The 21,779-nt window shown below is 41.7% G+C and overlaps 5 protein-coding genes across 9 annotated transcripts; 2 read left to right on the forward strand and 3 right to left on the reverse strand.

Annotated features, from left to right (window-relative positions):
* The first annotated feature begins 532 nt into the window (after positions 1-532).
* Positions 533-2,454, forward strand: mrpl18 (mitochondrial ribosomal protein L18). Its single transcript, XM_034542902.1, has 4 exons — positions 533-789; positions 914-1,082; positions 1,439-1,673; positions 1,769-2,454. Exons 1-4 carry the CDS (start codon positions 723-725, stop codon positions 1,844-1,846), a joined length of 549 nt encoding a protein of 182 aa, XP_034398793.1. The 5' UTR covers positions 533-722; the 3' UTR covers positions 1,847-2,454.
* A 159-nt stretch (positions 2,455-2,613) lies between these two features.
* si:ch211-203d1.3 (protein phosphatase Slingshot homolog 3) lies at positions 2,614-14,002 on the reverse strand. Its single transcript, XM_034542897.1, has 17 exons — positions 13,302-14,002; positions 12,170-12,333; positions 10,683-10,720; positions 10,387-10,573; positions 9,497-9,612; positions 9,300-9,368; positions 8,436-8,501; positions 8,127-8,309; positions 7,855-7,948; positions 7,649-7,777; positions 7,365-7,411; positions 7,075-7,221; positions 6,299-6,499; positions 5,929-6,145; positions 5,757-5,831; positions 5,543-5,629; positions 2,614-5,202 (listed from the first exon to the last, which is right to left on the reverse strand). Exons 2-17 carry the CDS (start codon positions 12,215-12,217, stop codon positions 5,065-5,067), a joined length of 1,842 nt encoding a protein of 613 aa, XP_034398788.1. The 5' UTR covers positions 12,218-12,333; positions 13,302-14,002; the 3' UTR covers positions 2,614-5,064.
* Positions 13,998-17,453, forward strand: grhpra (glyoxylate reductase/hydroxypyruvate reductase a). Of its 3 annotated transcripts, none has more exons than XM_034542900.1 (9): positions 13,998-14,246; positions 14,486-14,616; positions 15,282-15,354; positions 15,444-15,560; positions 15,653-15,741; positions 15,931-16,032; positions 16,181-16,316; positions 16,492-16,622; positions 16,739-17,453. In XM_034542900.1, the coding sequence occupies exons 1-9, from the start codon at positions 14,167-14,169 to the stop codon at positions 16,858-16,860; spliced, it is 981 nt and encodes a 326-aa protein (XP_034398791.1). In that variant the 5' UTR covers positions 13,998-14,166; the 3' UTR covers positions 16,861-17,453. The 3 variants fall into 3 exon arrangements, with proteins under 3 accessions (XP_034398791.1, XP_034398789.1, XP_034398792.1); XM_034542898.1 differs by having other exon boundaries at positions 13,999-14,252; XM_034542901.1 differs by lacking the exons at positions 13,998-14,246; positions 14,486-14,616 and adding an exon at positions 14,646-14,985.
* A 57-nt stretch (positions 17,454-17,510) lies between these two features.
* Positions 17,511-20,254, reverse strand: LOC117737427 (zinc finger and BTB domain-containing protein 5-like). 3 transcript variants are annotated; one of them, XM_034543388.1, is made up of 2 exons: positions 19,975-20,232; positions 17,551-19,498 (listed from the first exon to the last, which is right to left on the reverse strand). In XM_034543388.1, the coding sequence occupies exon 2, from the start codon at positions 19,482-19,484 to the stop codon at positions 17,817-17,819; it is 1,668 nt and encodes a 555-aa protein (XP_034399279.1). In that variant the 5' UTR covers positions 19,485-19,498; positions 19,975-20,232; the 3' UTR covers positions 17,551-17,816. The 3 variants fall into 3 exon arrangements, with proteins under 3 accessions (XP_034399277.1, XP_034399279.1, XP_034399278.1); XM_034543387.1 differs by lacking the exon at positions 19,975-20,232 and adding an exon at positions 19,629-19,706; XM_034543386.1 differs by having other exon boundaries at positions 17,511-20,254.
* A 498-nt stretch (positions 20,255-20,752) lies between these two features.
* Positions 20,753-21,705, reverse strand: tomm5 (translocase of outer mitochondrial membrane 5 homolog (yeast)). The gene is made up of 2 exons (XM_034543479.1): positions 21,499-21,705; positions 20,753-21,224 (listed from the first exon to the last, which is right to left on the reverse strand). Exons 1-2 carry the CDS (start codon positions 21,617-21,619, stop codon positions 21,190-21,192), a joined length of 156 nt encoding a protein of 51 aa, XP_034399370.1. The 5' UTR covers positions 21,620-21,705; the 3' UTR covers positions 20,753-21,189.
* Between the last annotated feature and the right edge of the window lie 74 nt (positions 21,706-21,779).

Here is a 21,779-nt window from a genome sequence, read left to right on the forward strand (position 1 = left end):
GAAGTCTAGCTTACTTAAGTAAAAGTAGTAATTGTATTATCCACAATATATACTCTACATATTAAAAGTACATATTAATCAGGGTGCTATATGTACAACATTGGATTATATTATTGATTTATTAACATGTAACTGGCATTTTAATGGAGCTGACTTAGACAGAGCTCAGTTTAAGTTTAAGTAGGTTAATTTCTTGTAATATATCCTATTCTTAAGGTGATCACATGTTTTGTATGTAAAATCGGTGAACTTCTTAGTTACATTAGCTGTCCGATACATGTAATAGTATATTAGTGGGGTAAAAAGTACGACTGAAGTTTAGTGACGTAATGTTATAAGTATAAAATGGAAATAGTAAGCTACACGTACCTCAAGCCTGCTGAAGTAAAGTACTTGTTTATTTTACTTTCCACTACTTGAAGTTACTATATAGTAAATGAGCCGAAATGTACAGCAAAGCGTATGATTTTATTAAGACATATATGCGGAAAGTCCGAAGTGCGTTTGTTTCTGTCAGTGCTGCTTCCAACGTAGCACCAAATAGACCGGATGTTGTCTGAATGTCAAAGATGGCGCTCCGCATGTCACGGTGAATTCTTATCGGATAGCGAGAGTCAAATACTTCATATGTTTAAGGACATGATGTACTGTATGTTGTACGGCAGCACATTGACCAGACTTTAAGACTTTTAATTTATGAAGTGAACACAATTGAGGAGGAGATGGCTTCCTGTTTACGGCTGCTGTTTAGGCAAATTCGACGTCCAATTGTGGCTACAAATCAGACGGGTAATGTCAAGATATTTTCATCACAGCTGTTTTACCTTCATGCATCATCATTTGGTAACGTTGTCCAACACGCTGTAGTTTCTCCGTAGCTGCTGTTTTATTAATCCGCTTGTGTGTCACCCAGCTCGGTGTCTGAGTCAGGCAGCCTCTCAGCCGGAGCCCTGCTCGGAGGAAAACGAAGCCGTGAACCCGACCTTTGTGAACAGAAACCCCCGGAACTTGGAGCAGCTGGCTCTGGCTGTGAAGGACCGGGGCTGGAAGACGACCTGGCCACACCGGGAGTTCTACCACAGGTCTGCGCGTGTGTGTGTGTATGAATAAACAAAATAAGGAACACTTTGTATTCTTTTAAACAGGTGCATCGTTACAGCTTTTATGTAAAATCATGAATCAAGGGTTTCATGTTCCTGCTGATGTCCGTCACACTCTCAAACAAATACTGTTAATTGAATCTGTAATTCAAAAATAGTTCCTGTAAGAAATCTGATGCAATAGTGATTTTTTAGTCCAGACGTCTGGCATGGACTCATTAAACCGCATTAAAAGGTGACTGTGCATACACGGCCTTAACATAGCCTGTTGAAGCTGACTGAGACCTGAATAGTTACAGAAATATTCCCTCTTACTTCTGTTTGACTCGTGTTTTCAGGTTGGAGTTTTCTCGCACCCAGCATCATGTGACGGCACACGTGTTCTCCAGCAGCTCTCCTGTCCCAGTGCTTTCCTGCTCCACCAAGGAGTGGGCGCTGAAGAAGGAGCTGGCTTCCACAAGATGCGTGGCAGCATGTCAGGCTGTGGGCGAGGTGCTGGCTCAACGATGCCAGCAGGCTGGCATCACCAGGATGGTGTACAGGGCGATTCCCTGGACGTACCGCTCTGACGCTGTAAGTACATGCAGCACAAACGGCTGTTAGTACATTTATTTGTACGTCTTTTCCCCCCTTAAATTATGTTTTTCTCTTCCTGACTTCTTTTCCAGGTACAGTCATTCAGGGCGGCAATGAAAGAGGGAGGAATCACCCTTAGTGAACCCAGAAGAAAATACATTGGCACCTGAATTGATGTCATCTATCACATCTGTTGTTATTTAAAAAAGCCCTCTGTATCCCTTACTCTCTGCTCTTTTGTGAATTAAGACTGTATTGTTATTAAGATGACCAGCAATTCAGTAAATGACAATTTAAAGAGAAACAAAATGAGTGGCGAAAGTACGGTTGCTTGTCCCTGTGGTTTGTTTCTTGTGGATAAAATGTGAGGTCGTAGTAAACTCCTGCCCGACACCTCAAAACAATATGAGTATCAGATTATGTTTCAATTATAGAGGTGTGCTTTTACTTAATATATGATGGTATGTTGACAAAGTTCAGGCCATCACTTTGATTAGGAAACTTTGTACAAATGCATAAAGGTGATTGAGTAAAGTACAAGGTGTAAAGTGAGTAAAATGCATTTATTTATTTTTGTATAAAATAAATAGAATTATATTTTACTGATTTTTATACTTTGAGTTCTATCAAAATCTAAATTGTAAATACAAGTCAAGATTTCAAAATGTATCTCCACTAACTAAATATACTTTATAGTCTTCTTAAATCCATACTCTCCCCTAATTTGCTACAACTTAGAAGTATAAGAAATAGAAAATAAAAATTGAATAAGACATAAGCACCATTCCCTACTTCTTATTTTTTAATAATGCATGTCTTATTTACATCTTTTTTTCAGGACAGACCGGGCTATAATAGTAAGTGTGCTACTTAAATGTCACACAAATGCAAAAATAGTAATATCACTATCAAAACAAGTAAAAAACAAAAATGTATATTGGAAATTTAGATATTTATTCAAATCACACATACCACAATAAGACCTTTGACTTGTGAAATGTGAATACAGGGAAAATATACATTGCAGCCAATGCAGATCAAAAACAGATTATATTACAGAAGCCATATAATATGTGTAAAAAAACGAGTAACAAATATATATGCATATATTATGTATACAGTGTTCAGTATGGCTTGGGTTCAAATTGTACAATTAGTGCCCAAAGAATAATCTATTCAATATTTATTACAATCACAATATTCTCGTCATTATTTTGGTTGCTACCCAAACAGCACAGATCTACACAATAGCAGGATGGAGAAGTACTGTACAGTGATTTTTTTTCATGACATTCGTTGGACATACTATACTATTACTTATTTGACATAATATACCATGATTTATTTCGCCATACAATGCTATCTAATTTTGTTCACAATCTATTTTACTTCTTTCGATATGCTATATACTAGTTTTGTATTACTTTTTCTGACATACTTTATTAGGAATTTATTCTAATTTTTTCATAGTATTTCTTCCACATACTAAACTAACTTTTATTTAGCCACATATGACTTGTAATTACTTTTTTGACATTCTATATTTTCACTTTTTTATGACTTTTTCTACATACTATTGTGACTTTTTTATGACTTCTTTGGACATAATTTACTACGACTATGAAAAGCTGCTTGCTTCATATTCAACCCCTGATGTACAGGCTAATTTCTGTTGAACTTTATTCTATTTTTTTAATAGGGCACATTGTGATTTAAAAAATATATTTTTGTATTATTTGGTAGAAGTGAAGCCAGGGTTATTTGTCACTCTACATCTAATCCACCTCTGAGGTCAGATCCTTAATTTTGGCATCAAATGGATCCAGGTTTCTGCCTTATATTTTGAAATACATAAATGCAGCATTTTGTCCGTATTAAAAGTAGGATTGGATTACAAAAATCTGAATTACAAAATTATCAAAAATCTTTGGATCTGTTTTTTCAATACCCAATTTCCAGATCAAATCAGAATGTAAATCCGATCCAACCAATATAATCCTGTGAGATCATTTTTTAAATGGACATCAGAGATAAAGATTTTGTTGGCAGTGTAAATCACACTAAATTATGTCCTGCCTTCTGACAAGGTGACATCTGGGGTATTATTTAATCCGGAAACAAAGTGTTTGGTTCGAGTATGATCATTTATTTTGTTCACTCATAGTGTTTGTTGTAAACAGGAGTGAGGTGCAGACATTGGAGAGCTTAAAACAAGAAGGCGTAGAGATGTGGACACGATTTAAAGAGTTTTTCATAGTACAGTGTGGTGTTGGCTCAGCCAGTGGGGACAGTGTCTGTGTTGGGGTTATAAAGTGCAGGTGAAATTAAGTAAATAGGCTTTAGCTTGGGTTCACTGGATACAAATATTACCAGCATGAACAGACTATTCCACATCAGCATCCAGTGATCATAAGTCTGAAAACAGTATTTTGAATAATTGATCTCAATCCAATACATGAGAAAACCCTGAACATGTTGCTCTCACATGTTGGTATAAAAAACACATAACATGCACCCAGTAATAATTAGTTGATACATCTATACTGTGTGTATATGCATACACAGTCACATTTATACTGTAATCAGAGAAACAGCACAATACAATAGGCAGCCACCTCCTCATAGTAAAAACACAACGTCATTCATATTCCGTATTTCATTCTCAGGTTGAAGGCACTCATACACCTGGTGTTTAAATAAAATGGGTGACATTGTTTTTTAACATACTGACATGATACATATTTGTAATTGAATATAATAATTGGCACACACTGTTTGGCAAAGAGGCCTGTGCCATGAAACTGGCCCTGACTTGATCCGTGATGCACAGCTTAAATAAAGTGAAATCCATTCATCTGTGGACAATTAACATGAGAGAGCAATAAGAGAGAATATGAAAACAAATTTAAAACAGCCTACCTTGGTGTGGCAGCTTACAGCCTCATATTTACAGAGGAAAAGAAAAAGGAGAACAGTTATTGCATAGATATCATCTCTGAAGGGGTGATGCGAGAGCTGAAGAAGGGAAGAGGGAACACGGGTGAAGGAGGAGACCAATAGGTCTGAATGTGGTAGGATATGTTCTAAAAACACAGAAAACAAATAATAATAATAATAATAATAGTACAGCAATGGACACTGATAATGACTTAATAATCACATATCCTTTCATTGGGATAGCAATATTACAGCAAGATCCTTTTATCAACAGTGCACCATCAGCTATATTATATGCAATGAAACATAAAGTAAAACTTTCATCATCTAAATAATCTGAAATATAAAGCCAAAGCGTATCAGTGTATACGCCATCTTTTTCTTCCCCTCTGCCTCTTTAAGTGTCGCCCGTCCTCCCGTAACTCGCCGCTCTTCCATCTCCTTGAACACTTTAGGGTTTGCTCTGACTGGCGTCCCTCAGGCTTCGTGGTTCAGGTGAAACATCCACACATGCTCTCTGGTGAATCAGCCCCCGGCGCCCTTGGCTACACATCCGCTGCACTGGAGACCGCCTCGGACTGCCATGCAGCTTTAAAGCAACAAGAAGAAGAAGGGTAGCTTATAGAGCAGCTAAATTAAATAAGAATTGGCATTGAACTAAAACTTCAACAAAGGAAGATAATAATGTCTCTTTTAATCAAAGAAGATCATCTAGTGGGATTCTTTTTAAAAAGATGCAAAAGAAGAACGGCAACAATTGAAATTAAAGTGAAATTGTAAATTGTTGTGCTTTTATCTCCCACCTCTTTCTTGAATAAATGTCAGCACCAGGCTCCTCTAAATGTTCTCAACTTATAAATCCACCATTTGTGTGTACAACATCAAAACTATAAAGAGTTTGAAAGAGACTGGCACTCTGCTTCATTTACCTGTTCACGTCCTTTATCCTCATCACTGATGGACTGCATGAGGGAAAAGAGGTTCATCCTGCCACTGCGATTGACGCTCGGAGCAACCTTGAGATGAGAAGGAGAAACAAAATGAACATCAGACGGTTTAGCGAAGGAGCCAAAAGAGATGATGCAGATAAGCAGCTTCAGATGATAAGTGAGTGAGTAACGTTGTGTCCGGCAGTCTGCTCACCATGCTCGGTTCATTTATCGTGATAACAGGTGATCCTGTCTGCCCGGGTACCTGGTTGGTTGGCTCTTCAAACACCTGGGTGTGTTTGGGAAGATAAAAGGGTTGAACATAAACAAAAAAAAATCTGCAGGATTTAAAGTGCTAATATCATAAAATTGATGTAACTCATTACCTGAATGTCCTCCCCTGGATCATCTTTTTCATCTGGGCTATCTGAATCTTTTTCATCTGGACTATCTACATCATCATCATCATCATCACCCAGCTCATAGTCCTCCTCCTCTTCCTCTTCCTCTTCTGACTTCCTTTCCTCCCCTCCCCCCTTGCATAATGACTTTTGTCTTTGGTCTCTCGACTTTCGCCTCCAGAGGGTGCTGTGACGCTGCTGGCTGGAATGATGAAGGAACTTACATTACAATCCTCACATGAGCGCCCAAATTAATACCTTTATATTTTCATGTCTGCAAAGCTTTTGCCACGACAGATGACATAATTTTGAGTAGAGACCTTCGTACAGCAATAGGCCTAACACCATGTCTGACCTCGCATTTAGGATGCCGTTGTAGGTTTGCAGCTGTTTCGTGAAGCCTTCATTTGGCTTGATGATGGAGCGGCAATCCCTGACGTAGGTCAACGCCATATCCAGTTGCCAGTGCAGATGCTTCATGGCGTAGGCAATCACCGTGGAAGCAGAGCGAGAAACGCCCATCTTACAGTGCACCAACACAGCCTGTCCACGCTTCCTGCAGTACACAGCAATCAAGAAAAACCCACTCAGTGGTATAGAGACTTTATTGACAAACATTGGAAGGATAATTAACTAAATGGAAATAAAAGTCGACACAGGAGGTCACCTGATCCTCTTTTAGTAGAAGAGGAGATCGGCCTCAATCAGACAGTTTGAGTTAATGCTTTTCAATAAGCGGGAGGTGTTTTGCATGCAGCTTGCATTGCTGAGAGCCTCGTGTGTTTTCAGGAAGAGAACTCAGAGCAGAAGGCATCATGAGCGTTTTATTCTGATTGTGGCGACCTTTGCTGGATACTCATGACTTTACCTATGATAGTTGTCATGATATGAAGAGAAATCAGCAGGCCTGAGGCTGATGCTGGAAACACAGAGCTGTTTTATACGAGTTTACTACTTGAGCTTTTGGGTAATGTGTACTATTAACTATTAGGTTACATACAGTTCATGGTGATGTGGTTGATGATACAAATGTGATAGCAATATACTTGTCAACAACTGTAATCTGCACAGGATAGCACAGTGCCTTTTCACAAGTTTGGGTTTTAGGTGCCTTCAAATGTTTGGGGTTACCTGGCAGTGTTGATGAACTTGTATGTGTCTGTCCAGTGAGGGAGAAGGTCGCTGGCTTCCACATCGTATAATCTGATGTTCATATAAGTGAAGGACTCTGGGAAAAAGTTGTCAATCTCCCTCGTCACATTCAGAATATAGCCCACACTGAAAAACATAGACATGAAGTTAGAGCGGTGATTCAGCAATGCACAATTCAGTATTAGCATTGTCATGAGACAATAGGAAATAGGCAACAACAACAATAATACACAGAGCTATAGAAAAATGTTGCAAGTGAAAACACCGACTTGTTTTTCTGCAGCTCCTCAATGTTAGCTGCGTTCCACTCAGAGCCCTGAAACCAGATAAAAGAAATAGAGGTTCAGTCGAGGGCAAAAAGGAAAGGGCCAACAGATTTGTCTTCCCTATCGCTGTCAACACAGCTGTCTCACAAAAGGGAAGTTATGGTCACATGTCAACATCCTGGGGATGGCTCACTTCCGTCAGTTTATTGACTAAAGCATAGGAAAGACTTCTTACCATGCTGGTATAAAACGCTCATTACTGTCTTTGAAGCGTTGCAGTCACTCACCAGGTAAAGGTAGTCAAATATTTTGGAGGGTTTGTCCATCTGAGCCATGGTGACCAGGATCTCATTGTCAATGTACTCCTTAAAGGGTCTCATGTCGAAGCCTATCCTGGTCTCTAAAGCAGAGTGCACCTGCAGTGGAAAAGGAAAGATATAAACATACATTCTCTTATTTGTGTAACCTTTTATCTTCTGCCCATGTGTCTTACCATTTTAGATGTGAGGTTTTCCAGGTCTTCAGTCCTCATGATGTCTCTCAGGTGCACTTTGATCAGCCCCTCATTTGAAATTCTCTCTTCTGAACTACCCGTAAAAGAAAAAGTGAAACTTAACACCGAGCTGACGTGTGTGTGCGCAAGGAATGAAAACAGATGAAAACATTCATTTGATTTCCACATTCATAGCAGAGGAATGTAGCTAAATATATTTACTAAAAGTACTACACTTAACTACAGGTTAGAAGCGCTTGCATTTTACTTACCCATCTCCATAACTGTCCCTGCGGACCGACTCCAAGTCGTTTAGGGCCTCCCACTCGTTTAGGCAGAGGCGGTCTGACTCGGTCTGCTGGTGGTAGTGTTGGGCCCACTCCAGGCCATTGCCTGGGATCACCGCTGCATTGACCGCCCTCTCACAGCACCCATGCAAAACCTGCAGCACTGACCTTACCGCGGAGGAGAGGACAGAATAGATTTAAAGTGAGGTAACACATGTCGTTGTAGATGAGGTGCTTTAGGATGTGATGTGCTGGATGCCATAGTAAGGACATTAATGTTTTAACTCAACTCACCACATGGTCTGCATGGAAACGGGCTTAAAGATTCGGATCTCTTCAGCTGTGGTCACGCTAAAACCGCTGTGGAAAGGACAGAGAAGTAAAGAAGTGTGAGCTACAATTTTAAGAATTTAAAACTGAGGAAGTAACACGGATAAGAAGCATTATTGGACTAAAACGAAGAAGGCAGAACGATTATTCAGTGTAAATTCGTGATGGCTCTTGTAACACAAGAATAAAAATGTGACAACGGCGAGTAGGAAGTGTGAACCAGCCTCATGAGGGTGAACATGCTGGGGTGACATGGCAGCAGATTAGAGTCTCTTTTTTGACCCTTTGCACATGACAGCAGATTAGTTTAAACACAGCAGTCCACAGCAGAGCTTGACTGTTTCTAGAGCTGCCGACTCTCAGTTCCACGGCACCCTTCTCTACGTCCTCCTCTAAGCAACGATAGCTAAGAAACACACTGTAATGAGTGACCACAAACCACAAAATCATTTTAATTAGAGCATAGCTGGTTGTCATGGTCACAAAGATTTTCACTAAAATTGAGTCGGAGTAGACGACTGGGGTTCTGGATGCACTATAACCCGCTAAACTCTCACCAACCATTTTGTTACTGATACAGAAAGAAGCTCACCGTACATGACTTTCATTTCAATGCAAAAACACATGATCTCCACGCTTATGTAAGGGTCTAAATGATGGATAGGAGCAGTTGTAATTCATGGAGAATGATTCAGCTCCACAAATAGAAAACATTACTCATTCACATTATTTCTGGCCAGAATCCCAGACATCAGCCTGCACCGTATGTGCTGCAGCCTCACAAACTTGTTGCTTTATTCCTCATTAAGACATTTTTTTTTTTCTTACCCGTCTCCATCCAGATACACCTGTGTGTCGCTCCATATTGGCAGAACCAGGCCAATGGTGCACTGATCGCTGCAAAGAGGCCAAAGAAATACAAGACAAGGAAATACATTTTACTTGACAAAGCTAAACCAGCAATTATTAACTGGGGAAATCGTATCTTTGTGACACCAGTATGCCTGCATCTTGGTTACACACACCTCTCTGGGTTGGGGAAATCCATGCCCAGCAGGATGCTCTCTTGTTTGTTGCCGAGGGTGGAGATAACGATCAGATACCTGACTCTGACCGAGCTGACGGACTCCAACTGCACCGCCTGCATGACAGAGTGCAGAGGGGACAAAGGATGTGTGAGACCGAAAGGAGACAAAAGAGGAGTGAGGCCCAGAACAATTTATGTATTTTCTATGCAACATGTTGCAATTTCCTCTGAAGTATGACATTACCCATCAAACCAAATAAACCTCATTAGACACAGTGGAACATATCCTGTTCAGCATAGTTTCCTTGGCCTTTCTGGTCAAATCTAATTACAAAAGTCAATGTTGTGTTTCAAGAGAAACACAGATACTGGTTATAGTCCACACCTGTTCTATGTTCACATGTTTTAACCCATAAACTCCAAATCCCAATATACTTTAAAGCTTGGGTCGGTAACGTCGTAAAAAACAACAACAAGGGTATGATTTTTAAATTATCCAACCGAAAAACCCAGCCCGGTGTTGCTAATTCTTTTCCAATGAAAGCAGCTAGCAGCCCGAGATCCAAACATTTCTAAATCTAGCGACAAAGTCACAAAGTCGGCAAAACTGACAGCCGGTCCCTCCAGGCCTCTGTCCACAGCCACTACCCCAAAATTATCATTCTGAGCGTTAACACGAACATGATTATTGTTAGAACTCACAGCTTCGAGCTACCCGCTTATTAGTCAGTTGTTTCATCAAGTTCCACATTGATGCGATGGCAACACAGCTGAAAGTAAGGTGGCGTATTCAACTCCTCACAGGAAGGTATTAACCCCACCTTTACCTGAGATATAATTATATTATACAGATTGATAGGAAACATGCTCGTAAACATGAGGCCTCACCAGCTTAATGGTATCGTCTGGTCGGAGCTGTTCAACCATGGCGTGAAGGTGTCTGCGCCTTGTGTCTGGAGCTTCACCGTCTTCCTTTAGAGGAGAAGGTGGAGTGGGACAAGTCCCCTCATCAAGGCTCACCCTCTCGCCCTCCTCCAGCAGAAGGACTGCCCCCTTCACCAGGGCAAAGCTCTCCCTGAAGATGGACAGAGATCACTTTGTATTATGTCGTTGTCACCCACAGAATCATCCTTTCAGGACTGTAATTAGACGGAAATTCAAAGATAACACAGGTGTACATCTACCTTTTCTGAAGTCTCCCTCTTCTTTGGAGGGTTTCATCCTTAAAAGAATCAAATCAAGTAAATCCCAAGAAAGCCTCATCAAGAAGACAAAAATGTATTTAGCTTTTGTTTGTGTGTGATTCAGTTTCTCAGACTTTTTGGGTTCAATGAAGAAGATTTATATAATTAAATTGTTTTATCCCACGGTATGTTCTTAACATTCCAGCAGACTGTACATTTATGTTGCATGGACTGTAATTGCAGAAAAGGGTTGAGATATATATATATATATATATATATATATATATATATATATATATATATATACACACACTCATTCCAAAGAAAGTAATACACAATTTGAGTCAACGTTAGTTTTCAATGTTCCCGGAGCGGCACATTTCTAACTAGACGAGAACTAAAGTGTTGACACATTAACACATTTTCTGGGAACATTGGAGGCAGTGTGTGTGATGTCTTCCCTGTTGAGAAGAGTGGACTCAAAAGGACGGAAAAATGTTTCAGTAATTCCTCGGGTGAAATGTGGTGCAACACAGATAATGTGCAGTGGAAGACTGAAGTGAGGAGACAGCCACAAAGAGTGATATTTAAGCACAGTGAAAAGGACACTAAGAGGTTTCAGGGTAAAAAATAAAAAGTATTGGTAGTGGAATTATAGAAGGATAAGAAGTTAAGGAGAGGGGAGGGGCGAAGAAACAAGAGAGGATAGCCGTCGTAACAAGGGTATACAGAGAAAGAAATTTGAGACAGTAACATTACCTGTTATGCAACTGACAAGTCCAGACAGAGTCAAGAAAAAAAAGAAGAAATTAAAGAGGAGAAGTGGGCAGGAGCCAGGAGAGGAACGATGAGGGTTTGAAGAAAGAAAAAAAAAAAGGAGAGAACACGTGTTAAGATAGCAGAGTGATTAGACACTGACAAAATATGCAAAAAATGAGTCGGACCCACAGTCAGGTCCTTTATGGTTTAGTTGGCAATGACAAAGACCAGAAGAAAAGCCAGGCCTTGGATGTCAAGTTAAATCATCTTCATGATAGAGTGAGATAATGAGAGAAGATAAAGTTAAAGACAGCGGCTAATGATACAGTGCTTATATGATTATATGTATCCAATGAAAAACTAAAGAGGCAGTGAGCATTTAGACAAACAAAGGGTGATCCAATCACTGTCTGACATCACTGCAATGAATGTGAATGGCACTTTGATGATGATGACTATATCTGTGGCATGTTAGCCCTGAAAGCCCAGCAACGCAGTCACTTTCCAGGCATAAATAGTAAAACTAAACAGCCTCATTCCTTTTTTAGGCAAATGTAGTGATGAGGGACACATCCAGGAATGGCTGCTCTTTACACAGAGCGTAGAGGGTCCAGCATCAACAGCTCATATAGTTCTGAATCTCACTTTGTAATTAAAACGTTAAAAATAACATATGATGCAAAATGCCCAACTTGTGTACAACAAAGCGTGCGGATGATTGAACTCACTGGAGAGGTGGAGATGGATGGGAGCCTATGCAGGGTCAACAGAGCCATTGCAGAGTACAGGACAGTCTCCACTCAAGCTGTTGTTGAAGGCAGGCTCAGACAGGCGCTGCGGGTTTCCTCAGTCAAAAGTGTGCCGTGAGCGTGGAGAATAGTGGTATTTCTATCTGAAATGAAATGTGGATATTGCGGTTTGGTTACTACTAATAAATAGGCTTTATATCAGAGACTCCTAAAGAAGAATCTGAGGAAATTAATCGTCTGCTTCAGGTGAAATTGAAGGAATAGTTTCATAATAGTTTCACTGTTGTTAAACCCAGTAGAGGTTTAGTTGGGCCATGTGAGAATATATAGCATGTGATATATGATTTAGTCACACCTCTTGTTGTATGAGGCCAACCTTGTTTAATGACTTTATTGGATTTAAAGCATATGTTTGTATCAATGTGCCTTGATATTTTGGTAATTCACCGGTCTAGATCAGCAGAATTCAGATTTTTTTTTTTATTTGGTTATTTAATCTATATAATTGTTACTCAATTGAGTTTAAAGTAAGTGTCATAATAACACACGTGGTGTTCAATTACATATACTGTGGTGGACGATTTGATCAATCATCAAAAACACAATGTAATGCCATCCTTTATATTGGAACACAACTGCATTCCTTTAGAGCCACACACATGTATTGTGTACTCCATAAAAACAAAACAGAAGGACTAAAAATAACCCAACCAATGAAACCAGCTCAAATGCTGAACATCTAGTTCCTTATTGCCCTTATTAGACAGGGTGTAATGATTGCTAGTCAGGCCCACCCTACATACAAGGATGTTAAGTTTCTGTATTTCCATATGCATCTCCTCGTGAGTCTGTCGACTGCGGTAACGCCCGCGTTATATGACAGCACAACTGTGACACGGCGTCGGCTCGTTATATAAACACAACCCACTAATATCAATCCTGGCATTGTTACCAGGCTAGTAAACATAAAGAAGAGGTTCGAGCCTCATCACCCTTACCGACGAGCTAAAAAAAACGTGACTGCAACCACGAACAAGTAGCTCGTCTGTTGCGACCGGTCCGACCTCACAGCTGACGCTGTCCCCCAAAAGAAGACGTTATGTTGTCTCACCTCTTCCAGACCGGGACCCCACTCGTATTTCCTGCTTTTGCGTCGCCTTGTGTGTTCCTCACGTATCAAGCGGTTCTCGTTCCGCCCTGTGTCGCCGACGAGGGTGAAGTCTTCACCATTTACGGCTCAGCGGCTCCTCCGCGGGGCTGCGCGCTCGTGGAGGCGTCGTTGGAGCAGCTCCGGGACGAGGACACGACGTTGCAGGCGTGGACAATGACGTCATACGCAAAAACACTTTGGGTGCACGTCGACGCCAGAGATGAGACACTTGCCGCAGCCGCAACAACAACTAAACCGTATTCGAAAATGATTTAAAATCACGTTTCCGTTACAGTTTCTTGGATTTCTAGCTGGCTAATGTAACACACACACACACGTACGACATTGTCCGCTCCCTACTTTATTTATCTCAGGAAACGAAATCAGAGAAGAAACCTCAACTTGCCCACACTCCCAGATAAATTATGAACACATATATAAAACAGCGGAACGATCACACAGCCAAGAATATATTGTTCATGTATTTAGTCTTTGGCGACTATTTAACATCGTAACAGTCAATACGGCTTTTTTTTCATTTAATCTTTGACATTGAATTGGACAGTTAATTAGTACTAAAAGTATTAAATACGTCCATCAGAGAAGAAGATTATACAACCACCAGGCACCAGACCACTACTCACCGCGCATGCGCATGACTATGAAAGCAAGCACTTCCGGGTTTCTTGCGGAGTAAAGTGTAGTTTTCTCCCAGTGTTGAGCAAACGTTCAAGGTTAAAACCGGTCGTGTGCTGCCTGACTCCCCTCAGAGTCACGCGGTCTTCTGTCCGAAGAGGACATCGCTTCATTTCGACCGTTCAATGAGATGCAGACAGTTGGAAAACTCATGAAAGTGTTCGTGACGAGGCGCATCCCGCAGGAGGGGATGAAGATCCTGTCAGCGGGGGGAGTGTATGCATTTTTTATTTACAATTGGCAATGCAGCATTTACTCACTTATTGCTGTCCTTCCCAGCTGACTGCCTTCCATATGTGAAGACAGTCTTCAGCTTTACTTTCCTGTCACACGCTTGTGTGGCTTCTGTAGTTTCACACACATCAGTCAGCTTCCTGTGCCCCTAAATCCTCCTCCTAGCCTGAATGCCATCTTATGCATTTGGTCCTTTTCGGTCTCCACGTAAACAGATGTGAGGTGTCTCTGTGGGACTCGGATGAACCCGTGCCGAGGGCAGACCTTCTGAAAGGTGTGCAGGGGGCTCATGGTCTTCTGTGTCTGCTGTCAGACCGGATCGATGCAGAGGTTCTGGGTGCCGCAGGTACCGTGTGTGTGTGTGTGTGTGTGTGTGTGTGTGTGTGTGTGTGTGTGTGTACTCATTCAACGCTTTGAAAACAAGCAGTACAATCTAAAAAGTACAACTACACACAGACATTACATGGAATTGAAAACGAACAATAAGACAAATACAATTAGGGCTGCAAGTGACAATGGCTGTATTTTCATTATCAAGTAACACATTATTTAATGTTGTTTATATATTTCATGAATCAGTCTATAAGATATTATCAGAGCCTATAGTATTTTGGCGGTATTTTTATGTGTTTATTACAGATAGTAGTAGAGAAATGAAGACAGAGAGAAGCAACAATGGTCCCCAATTGGATTCATATAATTGTTACAATTCATGGTAAGCCCCTTAACACTTTGATTCAACGATGTAAAACAATAAAAGATGAAATATTCCAAGGGGACACAATTATATGAAACAGAGAAAAGCAACACATTCAAACAACCAGATTTTCTTTGCATGGTGAAATATTATTAAATGATTACTTGAATATCCAAATTGTTGAAAATGAATTGTCTCATGATCAACCAATGGATCGACCCACTCATCATTTTAGCTCTGATGAAAACATAGAAAACAGTATTTCTTTGATTGTTTGGATTTAAGTGTTTCAACTGGTCCGTCTCTGATTCCAGGGCCTAACCTGAAAGTGATCAGCACCCTGTCCGCGGGATTTGACCACTTGGCACTTGACGAAATCAAAAAACGGTACAGCTCATGCTTATAAACATAACCTTCAATTCACCAGCTGAAGTGTCAAGTGGTTTCTGAGTTCTACTGGGGTCTATTTTCGACAGTGGTATACGTGTTGGATACACTCCAGATGTCCTGACTGACGCCACAGCAGAACTGACCGTAGCTCTACTGCTGGCCACCGCTCGCAGATTACCAGAAGGACTGGAGGAGGTCAAAAAGTCAGTCTTACCAAGTTCCACATTGACACTAATCAGTGTCTCATTTGATTGAGAGACATGGTGGTCATGGAGTCTTTTCCCTTCTCTCATAGTGGAGGCTGGAGCTCCTGGAAGCCTCTCTGGCTGTGTGGTTATGGTCTGTCTGGCAGCACAGTAGGAGTCATTGGCTTGGGACGCATTGGTAAGGCTGGCTGTTGCTGCTTCATTTACTTTGGCCCTTTACATTCACGATAATAGGATATAATGTCATATGACTAGATTCTTTAGCCAAATCCAGTGCTGTCATACTATCTAGCATCGTGTGATATTATTTTCCAGACAAAGTTTATGCCCTGCTTGTCGCTGAACACCTGGTTGTGCTTGTGTTCAGGTGTGGCCATTGCTCGGAGACTTATGCCCTTTGGAGTGAACAGGCTGCTTTACTCTGGGAGAACAGCCAAAGCCTATGCTGCTGAGGTGAACGGAGAGTTTGGTAAGAAAAATAGAGAAACTTATACAGTGAATGGGGGAAAATCCAATAAGATTATAAAACTATGATATAACTAAGGACGTTTGGTGAGAAGGTCTGCACATTTGATCTGTTTTCTCTTTGGTTCCTCCTTCTCTCCTCTGGCGAACAGTTCCCCTGGACACACTCCTGTCTGAGAGCGACTTTATAGTTGTTTCCTGCTCCCTGACACCAGAAACCCAGGAGCTGTGTGACAAGGCCTTCTTCAGCAAGATGAAAAACACAGCAGTCTTCGTCAACTCAAGCAGGTAAACTTCCAAAGCAGCACAAACATGGTTGTGCAGAGCACATGGTGCATTATGGGAAAAGCATTGGTTTGAAAACATACTCTCTACTGATTGACTTACCCATTTATGGGTATAAAAGATGTCATGTATTTCTAAAATATGTTATGATGAAAATGTGGTGAATTATTGGTTTGAGGGGAGCTGTGGTGAACCAGGAGGATCTGTACGAGGCTTTGAACAACGGCCAGATAGCTGCAGCTGGACTCGACGTCACAACACCTGAGCCACTCCCAATAAACCACCCTCTTCTGACATTAAAAAACTGTGGTGAGTAGATGAGATGTGAAACATGTAGACGTGGTTTTGTTTTTGGCCTCTTTTCCCACTTTACCTCCTCAAGATTTTCTTTTTAACAGTGTTCTGTCCTCTCCTTTCTTGTGCAGTGGTGTTGCCACATATCGGCAGTGCCACCCACTCCACGAGAGGCATCATGGGAGCTTTGTCAGCCCAAAACCTGGTGGCAGGTTTACAGGGCACAGACATGCCGAATGAACTCACCTTCTAGCCCCTGAGACTGATGCGCTGGGCCGACTGCCTCCTTTGGTGCTGCAACAACAGATGAAAGTAATATGCTGTTCTAGTCATGAGCTCCAGTGTGAGATAAACATGAAGGGATGTATACTAATATTGTACTAATACTAATGTAGTTTAGATAATGCCTAGATACGTGTTTTCATCACATCAGTGTTAACTTGATAGTTTCATTTCCTCCTGTCACATGTGCTGAGTTTTAGGTGCAGTGTTGAGTAAGGAAATGCTCAGTGGAAGGTTTTGTCATCTCAGACGTTTATATGCAGGTTTTCGAAAAGAAAGCTAATGAATGAACTAGCAGCACTCCTTAATATTAGCTCTTATCAGAACACACTATACATGCTTAGAATTGCAGTTAACTGCAAAAATATTTTCTAATTTGCATCTAAAATGTCTCCTTCAAAATAAAACTAAATGTTCTGCTCACTGTAAAGATTAGCATTATACCTCTTGGTCTGAACTTAAATCAGATGTTAATGCTGTCAATGATGCTACAAAACAGTACAACACTCCAGTTATGTGTACAATGTGATTTCTCTGAATAATAAAGTTATGGCCCAGTTTAAAGTGTGTGTGTGTGTGTGTGTGTGTGATGCTCAAAAAAGATTGAGAATCAATAAAAAATAAATAACATTAATTTATTATTTTATCACTCAATGTCACTCTTAGCACCAGTCAATGAGGATATTTTCATTATCAGTTTCACAAAATGTGTATTTGTTCTATTTAATGGAACATTTTCTAAAAATAACACGGTTGATCATTTAGAAAAACAGGAATTACATTAGCAAATTGACTTTGAATTCATGTAATATATAATCCCAAATTAATTGGGGAAGTGTGTTGGGTAATACATAATCTAGTTTACGGAGTAAATCTTTTCAAAGAATTGTGTTGAGTTGTGAGACTCAAACGTCTATACGGTAAAGGTCACAACAAGGTATCTGCGAAAGATTGATCATCTTTCCAGTTTAGGCAGGTGTTTTTGGAGTGCTTATACAGATGAGAGGACTGGCTGAAGCGCTTGCCACACTTTGGGCAGGGATAGGGCTTCTCCCCTGTGTGGACGCGAATGTGTTTCTTACAGTCAGTCAGGTTCATGAAGGTCTTGCAGCAGATCTTACAGGCGTACTTCTTGTCCCCTTCCACCAACAGCACGTGGTCTTCAGCCGCTGCTTTCTTGCACTTGGACAGAACCTCCTCTGAAGCTCTGGTTAGAGGCAGACGTTCAGCAGCGTCCGATGCCGAGGAGCAATCTGTGCCGGCTTCTGATCCAGGCATCACTTTAGGGGCAATGCGACGAAAGGTTGTTGCCCCGGGGCTTTTACCGGCCCTGGAGGGTTGGATGAGGGAGGTTTCTAGACCGAGGCCTGGTCCGATGCCACTTAGGAACCCTGCTAAGGAGTTCTGCGAGGGCTGGAGGATAAGTGTGTCACTGAAACCAGGGCCCTGAGTTGAGAGAAGCTGCTGCAAGGGGACAGGGGTTATTGGAAAAACTAGTGAGGAATCAGAAGACTGAGCAGAAGAGACTTCTTCTGCGTTTTGATAGAGTTCATCAGTAACTCCAGCAGCTGCAGGAGCATCACTGGCAGTAGCAGCAGCTGTAGCAGCAGCAGTGAGGCTAGCTAGGCTGTCTTCTTCCTCCAGTGCTCCCATTACACTTTCACTGCTGGGATTGAGGAAGCAGGAAAAGGCCAGTTCTGACAGGCTGTCGAGGCCTTCACTGTCTACTGACCCCTCACCCAAATGTCCAGGATCTGCACACAGCTGAGATTGTAAAGAGCTAACATCACACTCGGTTGGGCAGACGGTGGCCAGTTTCTCCTCATTTAGCTGGGCTTCAAAGTTGTCTGTGAAGTCTTGCGGTGGAGATAGAGGAGAATGTTTTGCTAGACTTGGGGAGTAGGAGCTCAGATTTTCCCTTTTCACCTCAATCATCGCCATCTTTGGCTCCTCTCCCTCATCCTCCCCTTCTTCTCCCACCTTTACTTTGACCACAGTGTCTCCTTCTGCATCTCCACCCTTCTTCCATGTACCGACACCTCCCGTGCTGCAGTCCGATTGGCTCGGCAGCTGGATCTCCTCTGACTCTCCCTTAGTTGCTTCATATTTCTCCTCCACCTCCTCCTCCTCGCCTCGGTTCTCCCAGAGTCCGTCGGTCGTCTTCAGGCAGTCCGGGGACAGCAGCTCCTGTCCAGCCTCCTCTGCACTGACGGTGCTTCTAGTTACTGTCGGTGAACACTCTTTATAGTTTCCCTCAGCTAGCCTGAAGGACCTCTTTCTGCCCCCGAGCTCATCCTCGTGAGACTTCCTCTTGTGCCTCAAAAATAGTGCAGTACTCTGCTCCCCAATCACCCCCTGATCTTCAACCCCACCAGACTGACTAACCTCCACTCTCACTTCATCCTCATCAATGGACTCCTCCATGACAGACGTGGCCTGTAGCAGCAAGGCCGAGGACGGAAGCTGCTGCTGCTGCTGCACTGACCTCCAGCCTTTCGGGGGCGATGCAGGGAAGTTTTTCCTGGACAGGTGGAGCTTGCAGGCCTTGACCACAGTGTTGAGATGCAGGTGCGATGCTGCCAACAGTACATCCATCACATTGGAGGCCCCTGGAGAGAGGGTGGAGGTGTAAATCATGTCTAGCAAGGTGGAGAAGGCCTCTGGGGTCACCACCTCTGGATCTAACTCCATCACACTGGGGCCCCCACCTCCACCTAAGTCAGCTCCTGCTCTACCAACCTCATCCCCACTTTCATTGGAGCTCAGAAGAGCCCTGAAGTGGGAACTGCATGCGGCCAGGATGGAGCGGTGAGCCTGGAAACTCTGGCCTCCAACCACCACCACACAGTCACACAGCTGAGCATGGAGGCGCTGGTGGTTCAGCTGGTTGAAAATGTGCTGGAAATGACCGGGAAAGTCCATAGTAGGCGGTGGAGTGCGTTGTTATTTAATATCACTGGTGCTATTTCGTAGCATCCATTACAATAACAGAACGAAGCCCATGTTCAGGAGCAACGCTGTCAAACGCTTCTTTCCATCCTCCTTTTTATGTGCTGAAAATGTCTCAGTTTTCTCTGGAGCCTACCTCCGATGTGATTTGTAAAGTATTGTCTGTTGTAGCGGGGTTTCCGACGATGCTCTGGAGTATGGGCGGGCCCGGTCCAACAATAACACGGAAGGATGCGGCGCGGTCTCAAGCTTCGTCTCCGAGAACTGCCGGATAACTGCACAGCGGTTCTTCTTCTCCTAACTCAAATATAATATACGAAAGGTTACCTTTGTATGGTTATTATTCATGTTACCGTTTCAGAGCGCCGGTTTAGCCCGACGCCTCCATCGTTTGTTGTCTCATTCGGCTTCAGAATAAAGCCACATCGCCCCCAGGTGGTGATCTTGTGGCAGTGAAATCTAAATTTAAAAACCTTTTGTCATAGCTGGTAAAAACCAACTAATAAAATAATAGTTTAATAGTTCCTGCACACTGCATGTCAGATTTAATTGACTATTTAGTACATATTTGTACACATGTAAATTGTAAAGTGTGCTTATACTAATTAAAACATTCCCATTCTGAACTGATGTGTGGCCAACGTATGGGTCCATACTGTAAATATAAAGATTTAGAAGCTTAGTAGAGCACTCTAAGACCATCAGCATCACTGGAGTAAATGTCATGGAGAAGCTATACACCATTAATATAATTTACATTGAAGACACAAATACAAAAACCTGTGAATTTGAGCACAATATTGTTAAGAAGTATGACAGGTTAAAAAAACAACATTTAAAGACCAATCCTGAAGTCGCAACATACAGCTATCATAAGTATGTATATAAGTAGACAGTGAAACATTTGCCAATCATTTCTTGGTTTATGTTTTTATTTTCTGTGATTACATTAAGAATTAAAACTCATTCATGAAAATGTTCACCCTAGAGTCTACATTTGTAATGCAGTTTTATAGTGTAAGTTCAATATGTGCAGGACTGCGCAGATCTGCCATGTAAAAACAAACCAACAAAATAAACATGGTTTCCTTTTAATGTGCGAACACAGCAGACAAACACTCACACTTTGCATTTAACAATAATGACAATATGTTTAACAACAAAGGCTCACTAAAGTTTACAAAAATGAATAAGTGAGGAGAAATGAGAACAAAGGTGTTTCCTTGGTTGCAGTGATGGACTCTGGTGGTCTCCAACACAATTAGCTGTAATGGCCCCAGTTGTCTGCTGCTGATGAGCCAATCTGTCTCTGATGCAGTAAACTCTCAGTGGAAGAGACCTGGTGCTCCGCTCATATGCTGTCCAGCTTCTTTAAAACATATGGGGCTGTAAACACACAAAACACAGATTATTAGATCTTGATCTTAATGATGCATTAATATTCTCTGGGATTAAGGAGAGTGTTGTTGTGAGATAGTGTACACCATACACGACAAATAACCTATACTTTGTTATGCTCGTGTTTCCTCTAGTGCATACATTGATTATCAAATGCACGAGGTGACCAAACACTATTCCAATTAGCAGTCGAGCTCTCTAAAAGAAAAAGTCAGGATTGTTAGTGTTTGGCTAAATGTCAATGTCATCTGCCTGTACTCACCGGCTCGGAGAAGGGCGACGTAAATAAGAAAGTTTCGTATAGATGAGACGACATCTTGTCGCATTTTCTTCTTCATCTCCTCTGGGTCCATTTTAGGCCCGAGTCCTTCCAGTTTAAACATTTTCGCTGGGTCTTGTTCTTCGGTCTGTCTTTCGTGTTGAGAATTCACCGTCTCAGGAGCATGGAAGAAATTAGCTATACCGGAAGTACGTGCTAACGGAAGTTACGAGGATCAACGGCACCCGTGGAGGGACATATTAAAAAAGCAAAAACATAAATGT

Source organism: Cyclopterus lumpus, chromosome 10, assembly GCF_009769545.1.
Source record: "Cyclopterus lumpus isolate fCycLum1 chromosome 10, fCycLum1.pri, whole genome shotgun sequence".
Classification (NCBI taxonomy): Eukaryota; Metazoa; Chordata; class Actinopteri; order Perciformes; family Cyclopteridae; genus Cyclopterus; species Cyclopterus lumpus.

What these genes read in the sequence shown, in the direction of transcription:
- mrpl18 (XM_034542902.1), top strand. Translation starts at nt 723, where the DNA reads ATGGCTTCCTGTTTACGGCTGCTGTTTAGGCAAATTCGACGTCCAATT. An exon ending in TGTGGCTACAAATCAGACGG is followed by an intron (nt 790 to 913) that starts GTAATGTCAAGA and finishes TGTGTCACCCAG; the next exon opens with CTCGGTGTCTGAGTCAGGCA. An exon ending in GGACGTACCGCTCTGACGCT is followed by an intron (nt 1,674 to 1,768) that starts GTAAGTACATGC and finishes CTTCTTTTCCAG; the next exon opens with GTACAGTCATTCAGGGCGGC.
- si:ch211-203d1.3 (XM_034542897.1), bottom strand. Translation starts at nt 12,217, where the DNA reads ATGGCTCTGTTGACCCTGCATAGGCTCCCATCCATCTCCACCTCTCCA. An exon ending in AGAGGGAGACTTCAGAAAAG is followed by an intron (nt 10,574 to 10,682) that starts GTAGATGTACAC and finishes GTCCATCTTCAG; the next exon opens with GGAGAGCTTTGCCCTGGTGA. An exon ending in GATTTCCCCAACCCAGAGAG is followed by an intron (nt 9,369 to 9,496) that starts GTGTGTGTAACC and finishes GCCTCTTTGCAG; the next exon opens with CGATCAGTGCACCATTGGCC.
- grhpra (XM_034542898.1), top strand. Translation starts at nt 14,167, where the DNA reads ATGCAGACAGTTGGAAAACTCATGAAAGTGTTCGTGACGAGGCGCATC. An exon ending in CATTGGCTTGGGACGCATTG is followed by an intron (nt 15,742 to 15,930) that starts GTAAGGCTGGCT and finishes GCTTGTGTTCAG; the next exon opens with GTGTGGCCATTGCTCGGAGA. An exon ending in GTCTTCGTCAACTCAAGCAG is followed by an intron (nt 16,317 to 16,491) that starts GTAAACTTCCAA and finishes TATTGGTTTGAG; the next exon opens with GGGAGCTGTGGTGAACCAGG.
- tomm5 (XM_034543479.1), bottom strand. Translation starts at nt 21,619, where the DNA reads ATGTTTAAACTGGAAGGACTCGGGCCTAAAATGGACCCAGAGGAGATG. An exon ending in CGTCGCCCTTCTCCGAGCCG is followed by an intron (nt 21,225 to 21,498) that starts GTGAGTACAGGC and finishes GTGTGTTTACAG; the next exon opens with CCCCATATGTTTTAAAGAAG.
- LOC117737427 (XM_034543386.1), bottom strand. Translation starts at nt 19,811, where the DNA reads ATGGACTTTCCCGGTCATTTCCAGCACATTTTCAACCAGCTGAACCAC.